At 55.2% G+C, this 17,318-nt stretch overlaps 1 protein-coding gene across 1 annotated transcript; it reads right to left on the minus strand.

The window, feature by feature from the left end:
• Positions 1–2,454: 2,454 nt before the first annotated feature.
• Positions 2,455–14,645, minus strand: SIGLEC15 (sialic acid binding Ig like lectin 15). The gene is made up of 6 exons (XM_069468031.1): positions 14,594–14,645; positions 7,485–7,544; positions 6,683–7,066; positions 5,467–5,844; positions 4,332–4,362; positions 2,455–2,536 (listed from the first exon to the last, which is right to left on the minus strand). The coding sequence occupies exons 1-6, from the start codon at positions 14,643–14,645 to the stop codon at positions 2,455–2,457; spliced, it is 987 nt and encodes a 328-aa protein (XP_069324132.1).
• Positions 14,646–17,318: the final 2,673 nt, after the last annotated feature.

A 17,318-nucleotide genomic window follows, 5' to 3' on the forward strand; every position in this document is an offset into this window, starting at 1 on the left:
CCATGGAGGGGCCCCAAAGTGTCCCCACATGAGGAAGTACAAATGCCAACTCCTGTGACCTGTTAACAGCTCAGACAGGCTCCTGGAGGGATCCCAAGGTAACCATGAGCTGTCATCACTCACTTGCCCTGGAGAAGGCTCTGGCCAGGAGGGGACTTTGTAACCCACTGCCTGCTTCATAACTGGTGACGATCACTCAACCATCAGACCATCTCCCTTGAAAAAGCATCATGGCCTCTTCTAACAAAAAATTTTATTTTTAATTATTATGGTTACATAATAGTTGTACATATTTATAGGGTACATGTGATGTTTTGATACAGGCGTACAATGTGTAAGGACCTAATCAGGGGTATCCTTCACTCTCAAGCATTTATCATTTCTTTGTGTTAGTAATATTCCAATTCCACTCTTTTAGTTATTTTAAAATATACAATAAATTACTGTTAACTATAGTCACCCTATTTTGCTACCGAATACTAGATCTTACTCATTCTACCTAAGCGCATTTTTGCACTCATTTACCATCCCCACTTTACCCCCCGGCCCCACCCTTCCAAGCCTCTGCTAACTGTCACTCTACTCTATCCCCACGAGTTCAGTTTTTTTTTGGCTCCCACATATGAGTGAGAACATTCGATATTTGTCTTTCCGTGCCTGGTTTATTTCATATTATTTTATAATGTCTTCCATTTCCATCCACTGGTTGTTGCAAATGACAGGATTTTACTCTTTGCATGGGTGAATAATATTCCATTGTGTATCTGTAACACATTTTCATTATCCATTCATCCACTGATGGACGCTTAGGTTGATTCCATTTCTTGGCTATGACGAATAGTGCTGCAATAAACGTGGGGGTGCAGACATCTCTCTCTGATACACTGATTTCCTTTCTTTTGGACATATACCCAGCAGCGGGATTACTGGATCACATGGTAGCTCTATTTTTAGTTTTTGAGGAGCTTCCATATGGTTTTCCATAGTGGCTGTACTAATTTACATTCCCACTAAAAGTGTAAGAGGGTTCCCCTCTCTCCACATCCTCGCCAGCGTTTGTTCTTGCCTGTCTTTTGGATAAAAGCCATTTTAACTGGGGCGAGACGATATCTCATTCACTACCTCTTTAGTCTCCTATCCCTGTGGTCCCCAACCCCTGGGCTGCAGTCTGGTACTGGTCCGTGGCCTATTAGGAAAACAGGGCCACGCATCACCGCCTGAGCTCCGCCTCCTCCCCTCCCCACCTCCCCCATCTCCCCGCTTCCGTGGAAAAATTGTCTTCCATGAAACCGGTCCCCGGTGCCAAAAAGGTTGAGGACCACTGCCCTATCCTGTTGCCCTTTCCTCTTGCCAGCTCACCTGGATCCCAGGCAAGCCTCTTCCTTTTCCCTTGAACACCAAGGCCTGCAGGAGCTAATAGGATCAACAAATTCATGCTGGAGTGTAAGCAGGGAAGGTAGCACCCCTCAAAGTCAACCTGGCCAGACTTGAGCAAATGGGGTGAAACTGCCAGTGCTTTTAGACTTTGTACGTCCTGGGGGGTTGCAGGTCAGAGACCCTGCACAGGGGCTCCGCTGGGACCCTCTCGGCTAGACCTTCCCTCAGCTCTCCCAGCTCCCAGTCCCTACGACAGTGGTTTCCAGATGCTTTGAGAGATGGGTGTTTGGTTTCTTTTTCTTAGGGGCCCCAGCTCAAGGCAGTGCACAGGGTGTGGGACAGTCACAGTGGAAATCCCAGGAAACGGGCTCCAGGCCTCTCCCTGCCACTGAGTTTCCAGGATTTGATGTTCCTCTGACTGCAGATTTGCTCAGCCCCAGCCCCGGGCTTGCTGTCTGGAACCCTCTGTTCTCTGTGAGGCTGCTGTGAGGGACACTTAATCAAGCACTCTCTGCACATCCAAAGGTGGCTCTGCAAGGAGGGGCCTGTGATGTCCCTCACATCTGCAGACGGCTTTGTACTTTCCAAAGCTCCTTCACATCTGTTATTTCCTCAGATCTTGATAGTCCCACCAGCAAGGAGGGAAGAGTATTATGTCCTTGTTCAACAGTGGATGAACTGAGACGCAAGAGGTGAAAAAAGTGTTCCCGTGCACACAGCAAGTGGGTGACAGAGCAGGACAAACACTGGGCCTCCAGACCCTATGACCAGTTTCCTGTCTGCTTTACTATGGTGTCCTAGGTAAGAAAGGGTGAGGGGAGCTTTTCTGGAAGTTTCACATGAAGTTCATGCATGCACACACACACAGACATGCACACTCATTCAAAATGCTGGCCTCGCTGGCGTAATACCAGGGGGCTCCGAGACAGATGTCCATGTAGGAGACTAGAAGAGCCTCTATGTGCAGGGTCCAGACCCCTTGGAGGGTGGGAACCAGGAAGGGCTTGACCAGCTAGCCCTGGAATTGGCCTTTATTCCTCATGGTTCACAAATGGGCGTCAGTGGCCACAGGGCTCCTCACGGTGAGCACACGGCTGCTGCTGGGCCCCGGGAGTTCATCTGGCTCAAATTTTCGTAATTAGATTCCTGAGCCTGGGGCCTGCAGACAGGAGAAAGTTGTCTGACCGCCCAGTGCAGGGGAGAGGTCCCCAAGTACCCAGAGTGTACCCCAGCAATGGGCCAGGAAGGGGAGACGCCATGGCGGGCAGTGGCGCTAGGACCAACAGGACGTGGAGCCTGACAATATCAGAGGCAGGGCAGTACAGGAACAGGGACGGGGCTATGGTTGGTGACAGCAGCCCAGGTCGAGCAGGGTCTCTGTCTTCCTCTGAGGCTTCAAAGCCATCTCGGTGTCCCTGACCTCCAGATGCACATTTCCAGGCCTGACCTCCTCATCCCCAGCTGCTGTCCTGCCTTCTCCCCTGGGACATCTTAACGGGAATCTCAGATCTCAATGTCCTCCGGTGCTACACACGGTCCTCACCGCACCCTGCCTCCTCTCGTCTTCATCCCAGTAAGCAGCGCCCAGGGCTCAAGCTCCAACCCTGGGCAGCCTGGCAGCGTTCCACACTGCGTGCTGCCCACCTGGTCCTCGGGGGAGCCCGGTCTCCCGTCTCCCCCCTCCGCTACTGCGCCTTCATCCAAGCAGCCAACCCAGCCTCAGCCGAACCAACGGCCTCCTCCCAGGTCTCCTGGCCCCCCCTTGTTCCGACAGGGCCACTCATCTGCTTGAAACCATTCGGTGACTTCCCATCGCACCCGGAATAACCCCCACAGCCACGCCTGCCTCCTTCCCTGGTCTCACCTGAGCCTTTCTACTTGCCTTTCCCCTTCCTTGGAACCCTGTCCCCCCTTCCCCCTGTCCCAGCCTCCGTCTTCAGGTCCCCTCAAGGTCACATCCCCAGGGAGAGCTTCCTGAGCTAAGGAGCCACAACCCAGTGGCTGGCCCCTCCCCATCTAAGATGACCTTGTCGGTGTATTTATCCAAATTCTCTACGTTAGGATGTGAATCCTGGGAGGACAGGGATTTTGCTGTATCTTTAGCATCCAAACCAGTGCCTGTTCCGTAGTAGGTACTCAAATATTTGTTAAATGACTGAACAACGGTCAGCGTTCTGATTCAGGGGCCTTGGTGCAGGAGTAAATTAGCAAAGAGAAAGGACACAGGACAAGTTGTGAGACTGAGGGAGACTCTCCAGTGGGCAGCTGGAGAGAGGGGCCGGCCAGGCAGTGGGCGCAGGTGAGCGCAGTTATGGGAGCCCCCGGCTCCTCTAATGGGCCCTGAAAGGCTGCGCCCCCCAACCGCACCCCTGCCCCTCCAGGATCAGGCACAGACTGTCCAGGGTCTGTGAATCCAATTCTTTCCCCTGCAACATGGGCCTTCACTCCAGCAGATGCCACAGAACAGGAAAGTGTGGACCCGAGCGAGGGTCAAGGACTTCCTAGCTGGGGTCCCTGGGCCCCTCACCTAGGCCCTCAGAACCTCTGGAGATTTTGTTTGTGAGGTTTCAGCACAGTGCCTGGGGCGGATGAGTGACCCCAAGGTGGCTTTCGTGTGGGTCTGTATGTCCAGGAATGTGGAGGGAGGACTACAAGAGGAAATGTAGCCCGGAGGTGTGGAGATAAGACAGAAAAATCAATCTTTAGCAGCACGGCAGGGCTAGGAGTGTGTCTCTCTGTGTGTGTGTGTGTGTGTGTGTGGCAAAGGACTTAGTGCACTGAGGGAGGGGGTGCTTTGGTGGCTGCAAGGAGGGTCCAGACCCTGTCCAAGGTCAGGACCCCAGCCCTACCCATGTGCCGGCTCTCTCTCCTGCCACCACTCTGAGAAGCCTGCCTGCACCCTTTGGCCAAGGGAGACTAGATGGGGTGGGGTGGAGGCAGGAGAGCTCACTTACCTCGGTGGGGTGTCCTGGGTGGCCTGGTGCTCTGTGGGAGGGGCAGAGAGAGAGGCGACATCACTCCATTGCAGCCTCCGTGCCCTGCCACCCACCCGCCCCGCTGTGGAAAGGGCTCTTAGGGAAACCACTGTTTGTGCAACAAACAGCAAAGTAGCAGGGTGTGAAGCAGTGACACCTAAGCCTTGAGCAGAGTTAGCGGGAAGGGTGGAGTGCGCAGTCCAACAGAAGAAACTGCTTTTCCAAGGACCCTGAAGCACAAGTTGCTCGTGAGTTTGAAGAACCAGCAAGAAAGCCAGGAGGGGAGCAGCTAGGGTGACCATGGTAAATTCTGGATTCCTCATTGCAGTTTGAAGCTAGTGCTGTGGACCTGGGTAGTCTGAGAGGCTCTGGGAAGCCGCCACCCTCTCTGGGACACAGAGCAAATTTCCCATGACAACAGTGAGTGATGCTCTCTCAAGACACCCTGCAAGTTCAAGCTGCAGAGCTTTTACACATGCTGTTCCCTCTGCTGGGAACATCACTGGCCCTGTTTACCTAGCTCACGCCCACTTACAGTTTCTGATTTAGCTCTCACTTTACTTGTGTAAAGCCTTCTCCAGACACCCCACCAGAGTGAGGCATCGGTCCTCTGGCTTCTGCAGTACCTGGGGTCTAGGAGAGCACTTCTCACAGCACATTGCAATTCTCCGCTTACCCAGCTCCCACTGGGGGGCAGGGAACCGTGTCCTACCCAGCTCTGTATTCCTGGCACCTACACAACACATACTAGGTCCTCAGGATATTTCCTGCATCATAACGGAACGGTGCTGTTTAGAAAAGTCTGGTCAGAGCCCTTCCAGAGGAATCTTGGGGTGGCGGGAAAGGGACGGACCCTAGAGCTAGCTGTCAGGGTCGCTATCTCTGTGCCTCTAGGGACAAGGCAGGTCACTCTCTGAGCCTGAGCGTCCCTATTGTAAAATGGGGCCTTTTGCGCTGGTTTCCACCTGCGAGGCTGGATACCGGCAGAGGAAAGTGAGACGATGCTCAGGGCAAAAAAGATGTTCTGGTCGTGTCCTGTGGTTGGCCACGTGGCCTTACCTAAGAGGAGAGCCCCGCCCTGCCCCTCGCGCCCTCCGGGGTCGGGCGCACTTACCTGTGCTGCTGCGGGCAGCCCGGGCGACCAGGACTCCGAGCAGCAGTAGCGCCTTGAGGCCCAGGGCGCCGAACAGGACAACGATGGCCGAGTCTCCCGCCGCGCCGCGGAAGCGGAACAAGTACACGCTGGCTTCAGCGCGGCCCAGGCTGTTGGCGGCCGTACACGTGTAGCGGCCGTCGTGGGTCAGCGCGGGCAGCTCGGCGGTCACCTGGTGGCCGAGACCCTGAGCCCCGCCGGGCACGGCGGCTGAGCCGTTGCCCAGGGCCGGGCCGGACCAGGCGAGGGCGGGCGGCGGCTCCCCTTCGGCGGTGCAGAGAGCGCGGAAGGCGTGCGCAGGGCCCGGCAGCACCGAGATATTGACGATCCGTGGCGCGGCTGCGGGGGCAGAGGGCGGCGACAGTCACGGAGGTGGTGTTGGGAGTAGGGGAGGGTGAGAAAGCTGACTGCAGTGCGCGAGCAGCCGGCAAAGGCAAGGGGTACCGCTCCCTGAACCCCTTGGACTCGAGAGCCGGAGCAGTGGGGGTAGGGAGGTTCGGAGGGGAGGGTGAGCACTAGGGTGCCAGGTTGCCTGGGTCCCAATACAGGTGTGGCCTTGGGCAAGAGATTCTATTGTATCTCTCTATGCCTCAGTTTCTCCATGTGTAAAATGGGGACCATACATTTACCTGATGGGGTTGTTGAGAAGATTTGGCAAATTAATACTTCTGGGGAGCTTGGACTAGGGCCTGGCCCCACAGCAAGAGCTAAGTGGTCCTTATTGTTGTGGAGCAGGATTGGAGCTGGAGAGGAGAACCGCTGCTCTAGGGACGGGGACCCTGGTTCAGGCATGTTTGCTGGGCACTTGGTGGGCTCCTTGTGCACCCGTCAGGGGGCTGCGAGTTTCTTCCAGGGCAGGGAGCACACAGTCATTGCAGTCCTTGCCACATTTAACATTACTGTCCCCTCATCTTTCTCTCCCCTTCATCTGCGAGCTACTGGGACACTATGAGCGTCATTACAATGCCTATTGCCAGGCCCCACCCAGCCCTTCCTGGGACTGGGATTCTGCGGGTGGCCCTAACCCACTCCTAGGTGTGAGACCCTGGGGGGTAGAGGAGAAAGGTTGGGTCCTGTCGCCCTTCCTAGCGCAGCGGCGGGCACAGCGCCTGGCACCCAGCAAGCCGTCGAGTCGGGCAGGCGGGAAGGGAGGAAAGAGGCCCGGCGCCCGCCTCACCCATCACGTGCAGCCGGAGGCCGTGGCGGCTCTCGTAGCGGTCGTGGACGTCGCCTGCGAACTCCACGCGGCAGAAGTAGCGGCCGTCGTCCGCCAGGGCGACGCGCTCGACGCGCAGTGACAGGTCGTTGCGGCGCGGGTTGCCCAGCAGCCGGAAGCGGCCGTGCAGGCTCAGCGCCGTCTGGCAGAGCTCGCTGCCCCGCGCCGCCGCGCACCGGAACACCTGCGGGCCCGCGTACGGCTCGCCCGCGCGCCAGATGGCCGTCAGCGGCCCGTCGTAGTGGCGGTGCGGGTGCGTGAAGGTGCACGGCAGCACCGCCGCGTCGCCCGCCGCCGCGCTCACCTCGGCCGGCACCTGCATGGACCAGCGCTGCGATGGCGCGCCTGCGGGCGGGGTGGGCCGCGTGAGGCCTCGCCCACACTCCGAGACACCCCCACCTGGGCGGCTGGAACCCCAGAATCCCAGCAGATTCTGGAGTCCTAGGAAACTGCCCCTGCCCGGGGCTCTGGAAGTTAGGAATCACCTCTCCCCATACACACACCAGGGGGCCGGAATCCCACCTGGTGACTTGAGAGCCAATCCCTGGGGCCTGCGCTGGTGTCTGGACCCTCCTCCCTCTTTTCTGGAACTGTGTGCCTCATTCATGGGGGTCCCAACTCACCTACCTGCCCAGTAACCCCATGGTGTTCCCCTTAGTTTTCCCCCATCAAAACCTTCTCTGTTGCGGAAAAACCCTGGTATCCCGTGGTTACAGTAGAGTCCCCTGATCCCCAGGGCCGTGATCATAATAAAAGCACTTACGGTGTACCTCTGTGTTGAGCAAGTTCTCGGTAGTATTTCTTTTAGTTCTCACAAACGAGCCTAGAGGTAAGCACAGTTATCCCCGGGGGTTACATGTTAGTAAACGGAGAGGCACAGAGAAGTTGAGTAATTGTCTGAGGCCACACAGCTAGGATGAAGCCAAGCCAGGGTTCCGACTCAGGATTGACTCACTCCGCACCCTGCACTCTAGTGCACTAGAGCGAGGGACCTTGGGGACTCCAACACTCCCACTTACAGAGGGGAAACTGAGGCCCTGGGAGGGGACGGTATGTTTTGAAGCTAATGTGTTGAGTTGGTGGGTTGGTGGATGAGATCTAGAATCCAGGGCAGCCCGAGTGGACTGTGCCCTGACTGACTTCCCCAAAGGTTAGTGCCTGGGCAGGGAGCCGAGAGACCAGAGTGGTGAGCTGTTTTGCTGCCTCCTTGCTCTGTGCAAGCGGCTCTGGACTCAGTTTCCCCACCTCCCACATTGAAGTGTGGTTGACCTAAGTTCTGGAAGCTGAGCTCTGCCTCCAGCTGGCAGAGGGCTGGCGGGCCACAGAACCGGTGCCGTTGCATATGTGCTGCTTTGGGCTAGGGCAGAGCGGGTGGGTGGAAGGGTGTCAGTGCCCAGCCGCAGAGGATCAGGCCCGGGTGGTGTCTCCCCAGGGAGGGGGGAGGCTGCTAAGCCTGCTCAGCCGGTGCCCCTGGGGTGCGGTTCACAACAGGATCTTTAAAGGGAATAGTATAGCAGCTCTTGTATTTCCAAAGGGCTTTGCAGTTTACACAGCTCTTTCATATACACCATGTCATGTGACCCTAAAAACACCCAGGGGGAGAAAGGCAGGGCAGATACTGTCTTAGATGAGAAAATGAAGGCCCAGAGTCCCACAGGTAGATGATGGGAGAAAACCAGCTTTTCTGACTCCAAGCCCACTGCTCTTTGCTGTTGTAGTAATTTAGCCCAATTCGCTCCCTGGGCAGGAGTCTCCTCAGCCCACCACTGGCCGACCGTTCTCCACGGAGCCCATCCATCTATGAATAACCTGCCGGTCAGGACATTCCTCCTGCACAGAGCCAACATCTCCAGCCACCTGCAGGACCGCCATTGCTCTTTGGAGCATGCAATCCTCTCCCTAGATGGCCCTTCCAGGATCCCTGGGCGGGTTTTGCTCGAGAAGCAGAAAGGGAACACAGAGGCCCTTTCACCCAGGGTTACAGTCTTGGCTCCCGTTAGAAGGAGATGTGTGCTTCCTGCTTACCTGCTGAATGGGATTCAAAGAAGTGGGCACTTGGACTCCCTCCCATACAGAGACCTTTCAATCTCCAGCCGACTCAAGGTGAGGGTGGGAAGCCCTCAGCAAGAATTGCCCAGGGAACAAAGGCATTTGCTTTGGCAGGAATCCAAGCTCCCCAGCATCCTGTGACATTTGCCATTCCATCTGGCAGCTCATGCCCGCCGGCTAAGACAGGGGAGGAGTGATTCCTCAACTGGAACTGTGACTTCTTACTATAATCTCTAATCTCTCTGACTCATGGCTGTCAGCCTCCAGGGGTCAAGCGGAGGCCCACATTCTTCCTGTTGTCCAAAATATCTCCTCTCAATGGTGGGCCACAGGGTATGGCGGAAAGCACGCTAGCCTTGGCACAAGGGGACCTGGGTGACAATCCCACCTCTAGTCATTCTTTCATCAGATTTTAACCAAGCACCTGATCTGTGCCTGGAAACATTCTAGGTGCCTTTACCTACTGGGTGATCTTTGGGTGAGTTAAGATCCCAGGTCTCAGGCTCCTCTGCTACACAATGGGGAAGATAATACTGTCCTCACAGAATTGAATGAAACTACATATTTGTTATAGAGCACCCAGCACAGGGCCTGATATGCAGCAAATGCTCCATATGGTTAGTTCCCTCCCCCACTAGCCCTGCAAGGGAATGCTAAGCAGTGGTGGAGAAGTGCTCAGGGCGGTGCAGCAGGGGTACGATGCTGGTACCCTGACATTGCACCACCTGAAGCTCGGTTGGGCATCTTAGACCAGCTGAAGTACAGTAGCCCAAGGCTCAACTCACTGGGAAGCTAGCCATTCATTTATTCATTTATTGGCTGATAGGTATTTATTGAGAGTTTATCATGGGCTAGAGCCTGCACTGGGTGCTGGGAATCCAGTTGCAGTACAGTTAGTAGCCTGCTTCAGTATGTTGACAAGTCTGGCCACTGATAAGCCACTATTTGTTTTTTAATTTATACAGAATTCTAACAAGTTTATTTAGTTTGTTTCCCAGCCCAGGGAAATGAAAATCAAAAAGCTGGAAAGTGGTGTCTGTTTGTAGGTCCACTGAAAGCAGCAAGAAATGACAGTTGACATTCAGTCAGGAAGGAAGGGGTCAGTGAAAATAGTGGAAAGACAGCTCAGGACGGAAATTATAAAAGTACAGTGTCAAAGGGACCATTTGGAGAAGTAGTGAACCCAGAGAGCCCTGAGCCCTCATAACATTGCTCCAGGCCCGAGTAACAGGTGTGCACAGAGATGACTCAAGTTACCATGGAAAGGCACATTGCCACGGGAGGAGTCCTATTTTACTGGCATGTCCTTCAGATGGGGTGTCAGGGCTTTGTCTGAGGCTCTAGCCCTGGCTCTGATGCTGACTCTGGGACCTTTGGCAAGTCCCCAGCGCTCTCTGGCATCAGTAGGCTCATCTGTGAGATTATACGTCTAGATGTTTACTAAGGTGACGTTTAAGTCTAAAGATCTATGTTTGACAATGATATTTGGATTAAAATGACAAGGAAGCACACAAAACATTTTAGAAATATGTCTAGCTAAAATAAACTAAAAAGCTTTTAGGTATTTAAAAATAAGCCACTAGCTATTCAGAAAACCCAGCCAACTTGGAAAGACGCACCCACATCTTGAAGGTCCTTCCTAGGCATCTACTAAACTCTCCTCAATAGCTCCCTTCATGCCTCCTCGCGGGGACCTGTCTAAAGGAGGAAGGGCTGGGCCCATATCATCGGGCGTCAGTTCCCACATCATCACGATTGTGCTCCACTAGGGAGTAGCCCCCGCCATGGTGCCCGAGTGGGAAGGGAACTCCAGGGAGGTAGAAACACAGCCGTGTTGCCTGCATTAGCAGAACCTGCATCTGGACAGGATTAGAAATAGAAACCTTGGTTCTGCCATGGCTGACCAAAGATTGTCGCCAATTCCTTGGTGAGAAAGGCAAGCAGGAATTTACCTGGGGACCTCATTTGTGGGGTGCTGCAGCGTGGCATGCAATCATGCTTAACTGTAGAGAGAACTGCTGATCCGTTTCATGGCAGAGCCTGGGGATCTTTCGATGTTTTCATAATGCCTGGAATTAAAGAACCTCTCCAGGGCATCACAGACAGGATAGTGAGCCAGCGGTGGTCATGGTGGGACAGTGCCCAGAGGGGGTGCCCTCATTGAATGGTGCTTTAACAGGAACTAGGTCTGCTGGGGTGGGCTTTATGTGACACTTTTCTGGAGGGAGCAAGTTATGAATTTTGCGGTGGGCAGGATGATGAGCAGTCACCATGGGCAGGCTGTGCCTCTTGGAGGGATAGCATCATGACACTCAGAGCCGGAGTCCCTCAGAGATCTGCTGTGCGTCCCCACCACCACCATGGCTGACATCGCCAGTTGACAGGTAGCCAATCTGAGCAGTCCAACTATCTGTAAAGCAGCCACCCTCCTTGGGGACACCCATGCATGCTAACAAGGGTGCTCTCAGGGACTGGCTCTGGTAGTGTTCTCTCAGGCATTGTGGCACCTGCAAAACCAGGGGAGGGTGTTTTGGGGGCGATGCTCATGTTGGCCATGGACCTCACCTGTAGGTGTGTGGATGGAGCTGGGTACATCACCGTTCACCCAATCTCCCCCGCCCTTCAGTGTGCTCCCAGAAATTCCTTCTCTGGGCTTGCATGTGGCCAGGATAGTTTATCAGTGGAGAAAGGGCAAGAATGGGGTGGAGACCAGGGAGGAAAGGAGGGAGGGGCAGGAATTCCATCCTTTAGCATGAAGCAGACCCAGGGGGTTGCAGGGAAGGGGTGAGGTATGAGGGAGTCCGAGTGGAAGGCCTGCTGGTCATTGGCCTCGGGATTATCCTGGCATCCTCTTTGACCCCTGCCTCTCCAGCCAGGACAGGAACGTAGCTGTGGATGGGCCCTGCTCACGTGAGCTAGTAGAGGTGCAGAGCCCCTGTCATTCAGGGCTCTGACGTAGCCTGTCGCTGCCATGCTCCCCCTGCCCCCTCACCCCTCTCCTGCCCGCCCCTGGTGGGACTTCCTCAGTCCAAGCAAGCCTGCCCACACGGCCACTGGTGCAGCGGCGCCTGGCTCATTCGGCCCTCCTGCTTCCTCTGGCCCCATGACAGCAGCCCGTCTCCTCCTTGACCTTTCCCAGAATCCCAAATAAGCTCCCACGTCTTTGGCTGACTGCTGCTATTTGTCTTGCTGTTTGGGTTTGTTTCTCTGCAGTGGTTCAGAGCTGGTAAAGTAAATAGCTCTCAGCATCAAGCTCTGTCCAGGCTCCCTGCCCGCTGCAGGTAGGCAGTGAGGCCCCGGCAAAGCCAGCGAACCTCCCCCAGCGCAGAGACAGGGATCCTCACCGTGCAGGGTTCTGCCAAAGGCCTGGCACGAGCAGTCCTGAGGGTAACAGCCACTGTGGCTGCCACACAGGCTTCTCCTAGGCTTGTGGACCAATGGAGGCCTTGTCTGTGGTCCCCCAGGTGGTCAGAGCTCCCAGGCCAGTGTTCGTCACCCACCCACGCTCCCTGGCATCTCCAGCTTTCTGAAAGCAGCGAGGGGAAGACAACGGAGGCTGTGTGGGGAGCCCCTGGGAGACCAGGCGCTGCCCAGGGCGTGGGTGCTGGGCGGGGTGGCCCTGGCATGAAGGGGAAGTCATGGAGAGTGGAAGGGACTTTCCTGGGACAAAGTCCTCCCCCTTCTTTCACCAAGGGCCTGCTCTGGGCAGGGATGGCACTGTGACCAGTGGGCCCAAGTTGGCACTGGCACCTGCTCCCAGAGCCTTGTGGGCACGCACATGGCCATGGAACTGAGCCTGGTCCTCAGGGCCTCCTGCCAAGGCAATCCCTGGGCCCTGCACTCTCACGATTCGGGGGGTGCCTGGACCCTCCCCCTTGGGACTGTTCATTCATTGTTGTCCCACCTCACCTACACGCCCCGTGACTCCATACTCTTCCCCTTAATTTTTCCCTGGAGAGACTCATGAGCGAACAGCAATCCGGAGGTGGGGGCCCTGGATCACCCTGGTTTTCGCAGCTGCTGGTGTATAAAAGAAAGGGGTCTCCGCAGCCGCACGGCTCGCACGAGCGGCTTGGCTGCAGCAGCGAGAGCATGGGCGTGGTTTGGTGTTTGTTCTTGAACATGTGACTGCACAGCTCATGCTTCCTCTAAATCCTTTTGTCTTTAGCTGATTCATAGCAGCTGACCCTTAGCAGGAGGAAAAAACAAAGACCCACACTAACACCCGAGCCCTCAAAGCCTCGCTTCTCTGAAGGTATGTGTCTCAGCAACGGTTCGTTACCGCTCACTGCACAACCGCTGAGCACCGGGGGCTGTGTGGGGGCCTTTCCTGCAGGGTCTAATTATCCCACCGACCTCCAGGAGGTGGCAGGGACCCCATCTTACAGGGGCCCAGGGAAGGTAGGCCATCTGCCCAAGCCGCGCGGCTGGTCAACAGAGGCAGGGTTCAGAGCTGTGTCTGACGGTAGCACTCACGTCCTTGCCCTGTCTCCTGTCTGCCACTTCAGGTCTGGCTGCTGTCTCAGGGGGACCCGGTCATCCCAAGAAGATGGCTGAGTTAGGTCAACTTTCCCCTATCTGTGCCCACGCAGGGCTCTGGGAGTGGGACAACGGCTGTGTGGGGTGGGGTGGACCCCCTAGAGCCACACACACCCAGGTTCAAGTCCCAGCCCCACCCCAGCCACTCACTGAGCCTCTCTGTGACCCGGTTTCCTTATCTGTGAAAAGGGAATAGAAATAGCTCATTTCTCAGAGGGTCATGAGGCGTAAGTGTCCAGCATGCAGTAGGCTAGTAGTTGCAGGTGGTCACTATCCAGACCAGACCCACCTGGGCTCCACTCTGTTAATCGGTAGCAAGGAAAGAAAAGGAGTCTCAGGTGTGGGAGTTTATAAGCCAGTTGTGGAGACAGTACCCCCACAGGGAATGTTGATTGACAGCCCAGAACACCACGATGTCAGCCTGAGTCCCATGATGGCTGTGCATGGGGTGGTGTGGATGCCGAGTCCCAGATTGGGAAAGGCCTGGGGTCTGGAGAGAGGGGCTTGTGAGGACTGCCTTTGCCATTTATCCCGGTTGCCTGCAACTGTATTGGGCATCAGTCACCCAAAATGCAGATTCCTGGGCCCTGCTGCCTGGTATTCTGATTCTGCAGGTCTGGGGTGGCGCCAATGAGCCTGCATTGACAAATGCCCCCTCCCCTGGGATTCTCATGCAGTGGGTCCTGGGCCCTTTGAGAAACACTGTCTCTAGGGACACCTAGTCACTGAGCTAAGTGACCGGTGGCATTGTTACTGAAGCCTGCCCCAGAATTCCCACTCTTACCTTGGGGCTCCTGCTGGGAGGGCCTCTATCACTTGTCCTATTCCCCCCATGAAATCACCCCACCCTACCCCAACACTGTCCCCAGACAACATGTGCTGTCTCCCCTCATCCTCAGGGCTGTCCCATCAAGACGTAAAGCCTTTGGAGGACAGCAGCACCCAAAGTTTGCTCAGGGCCTGTACTGTCACCCCTGTACCTGGCCCACTGTCCCCCAGGATGCTCACGGCAATGGCTGGGGCAAGCAGCCTTTACACAGATGGGGACATTGATGCCCAGAGAGGTTGGGGACCTGCCTCAAGTCACCTGGAAATCTAAGGCTGAGCCCAGATCTGACCTGCTGGCTTCTGTCACCACAGCCTCCAAAGCACAGCTCTGCCACCTGCACAGGCCTGGAGCCTCTGGCACACCCAGCTGCCGCCTTCAAGGAGAGACTCTACCTGAGCCTTTGTAAGCGTCTATTCTGTCCCGAGCATGGACCAGAGAAAGCCATGGACACTCACCCATCGGGACAACACATGCCAAGCAGGCCAGGAGTTGGATGGACCTTTCCATGCTGGAGACCCCAGGCCAGCTCCTGCTCTCGGCCAGCTTACCAGCGGGAACCCTCCCTGGCGTGGGGGGAGGTGGCAGGGGGCGGGCAGGGGGCCCGGATCTGCAGGCCCCGCATGCTCCGCGAGCTGGAGGAACTGGGACAGGCAGCTGGGTGGCTGGAGGTATGATTAGACGAGACCCGTGGAGTTTAGTCATGTGGAAAGCCAAGAGGGGAACTGGGATGATTTTCCAGGGCAGGAAAGTGGATGGGGAAGAAACAGGGCCACTCCCTGTGGCCTCTGTCCCTTTGGAGAAAACTGGTTCAAATGCAGCTTCTCCTTCCCTCCTCCGTTCCTCCCTTTCTCTCTCCCTCCCTTTCTTCTTTCCTTTTCTTCTTCCTTCCTTCTCTCCCTCCTTCCTTGGTTTCCTTCCTCTCTCTCTCTCCTTTCCTTCCTTCCTCTTCTCTGCCTTCCTCTCTCCCTCCTTCTTTTCCTCACTGTCTTCCTTCCTTTTTTCCTTCCTCCTCCCTTCCTCCCCTTCTTCCTATGTTTTTAATGTGCCAGATGGGTTTTTTCTCCCTCCACCCTGTTCTTCCCCCGCTTCCCTGCCTCTCTGGAGAGGGGATTGGCAAGGTGGAGAAGAAGCCCACAGGGAGGCCCCTGCCAGCTTGGTAACTCACTGAGTAAGGACATGGGCAGTTGTCAATATTTTCAAGAAAAAGGTTGAAGCAGAAGATTTAATTGCATGACCAGAACCGCCTCCAGAGAGCCTGGGGTCCTAGAACAGCACTTCAAAATTTTCCTGGTGATAAGAATTTCCTGGGGGGGATCTTGTTAAAATGCAGACTCAGATCCAGGGGGTCTGGGGCAGGCAGATAATTTGCATGTCTAATAAGTCCCAGGTGGCTGGTCCAGGAGCCACACTTCTGCAGGAGAGCCCTGGGGATGAGGGGCTCCTGAGCTTACTGGGTGGACTCCTGGTGGGGGCGGAGGAGTAGAGAGACCGGTAGCCAGACCCTGTGGGGACTAGAGCGCTGTGGGCTCTGTCTTCTGGATTGTGTTTGGATTTGGAGTGTCCGATAGTCAGATTGCTTTCCTGATAGTGAACTGGACACGTGCCCTCACCCTATGCAGAGGTTGGCAGTGTGGCTCTTCCTTTCGGTTCTTCCCTATGTTGGACAGCAGTGGGGCTGGCAACCTTGAGGGCTAGGAGGAGAAAATGAGATGTGGCTTTTAAAGCTTGGGGAATTCATGTAAGACAAAGGCTCTCACCATGCACAACCAGCTCTATCAAGGCGGCAGGAGGAGGTTTTGCTCCCTCACCAGATCCTTCCCTTGTAACCTCTGGGCCGGCTGCACCCACTTAGGAGGCCTAGCCCTGCCCCGTACCCACCCCAAGGTGTTTCTCTCGGGTGGCCTGGCCATGGTGGAGGAGAGGAGCTCCAGGCTATGGGGGCTTAGAGTCCTCAGAGTCTGGGTGGGTCTTCTGTTCTTGGCCAGAGCATTTCCCCAGCTCCTGAGAGAGCAGGAGCTAGACCCTGCAGCGCCTTCCTCAGGCCTTCACACCACACACACCCTGCTCTAACTTGCTTCTCTCCTTTAAGCAGTGAATCAGCGGCATCTTTTCCTGTCCGGAGATGTGGACCTATCTCATTCTTTCAGATAACTTCATAATATCCCACAGCATTATTTTTTATGTAGCAGAGTTTATTTAACCACTCTCTGCTAATGGATGTCGAAATTACAAGCAAAGCTGCAGGAGCGATCCGTGCACATGTGTCTATACACCAGTGCTTTTATTTTCATCAGGTAATTTTCAGAAGTGGGATTTCTGGGTCATAGGGTACACACATTTTGCATTTTAATTATTATGCATCATTTTTATGTTCCTAAGAGGAGGCAGTAGAAGGGACTGACAGTTTCTCCAAGAGCAAATGGGAGCCTCTGTTTCCCCAAGTTAACTCAGAAGAGCCAGGAGATGGAGCTTCCCGGGCACTGACCCTAAGTGACTGTGCGATTTGGCCAAGTCGCTCCTCTCTGGATGCCATCTGCATTGTCTATTTCCAAGGTGCTCTTCGGGGCAGGCTTGCTCCAAATCTGAGTTATAAGGAGAGCTGATCTTTGGGAAATCTGTAGCATTGGTTTGGAAAGCCCACCTGGGACACTGCTTGAGCCCTGGGCTGAGGGACTCAGAGGATGGAAGGACAGGTCACCTCTTCTCTAGGGTTACAGCTACATCACTTCTGTTAGGAACTCCCCCCCCCCCCACCACACACACCCTGGCTTCTCTTATCACAATAGGGCTTCACTGAGTATTTGCTAAAGGAAGACTCTCTCCTTACCCTAGAATTGTTGAGGGTCCTCATTGGGGCCAGCAAACTCAGAGCACAAGCAGGGAGGCTTTAGTTTTTAATAAGCATCCCAAGGAGGATAGATAAATAGAGTAGACATTTTACCCGGCAGGCTAAGCAGGTGAGTCAGGGTCCGATGTTCCCAAAGCTTGTGCCCAGTCAGGGATGCACAGGGCAGATGTGTAGGTGTTTGCTCTTTGAGCAGTTGACCTGACACCCCCTGCTAGCTACCTACCTGCCTTATTGTCCCTCTGCCCCCTTCACTCCTCAGCACTTGGGGGTCCTCATAGTCTCCTGAACCCGTATCTTCAACTCAGCTACGAGTCTTGAGAGCCAGACTCATT

The sequence above is a fragment of the Eulemur rufifrons genome, chromosome 5, assembly GCF_041146395.1.
Source record: "Eulemur rufifrons isolate Redbay chromosome 5, OSU_ERuf_1, whole genome shotgun sequence".
NCBI classification, from domain to species: Eukaryota; Metazoa; Chordata; class Mammalia; order Primates; family Lemuridae; genus Eulemur; species Eulemur rufifrons.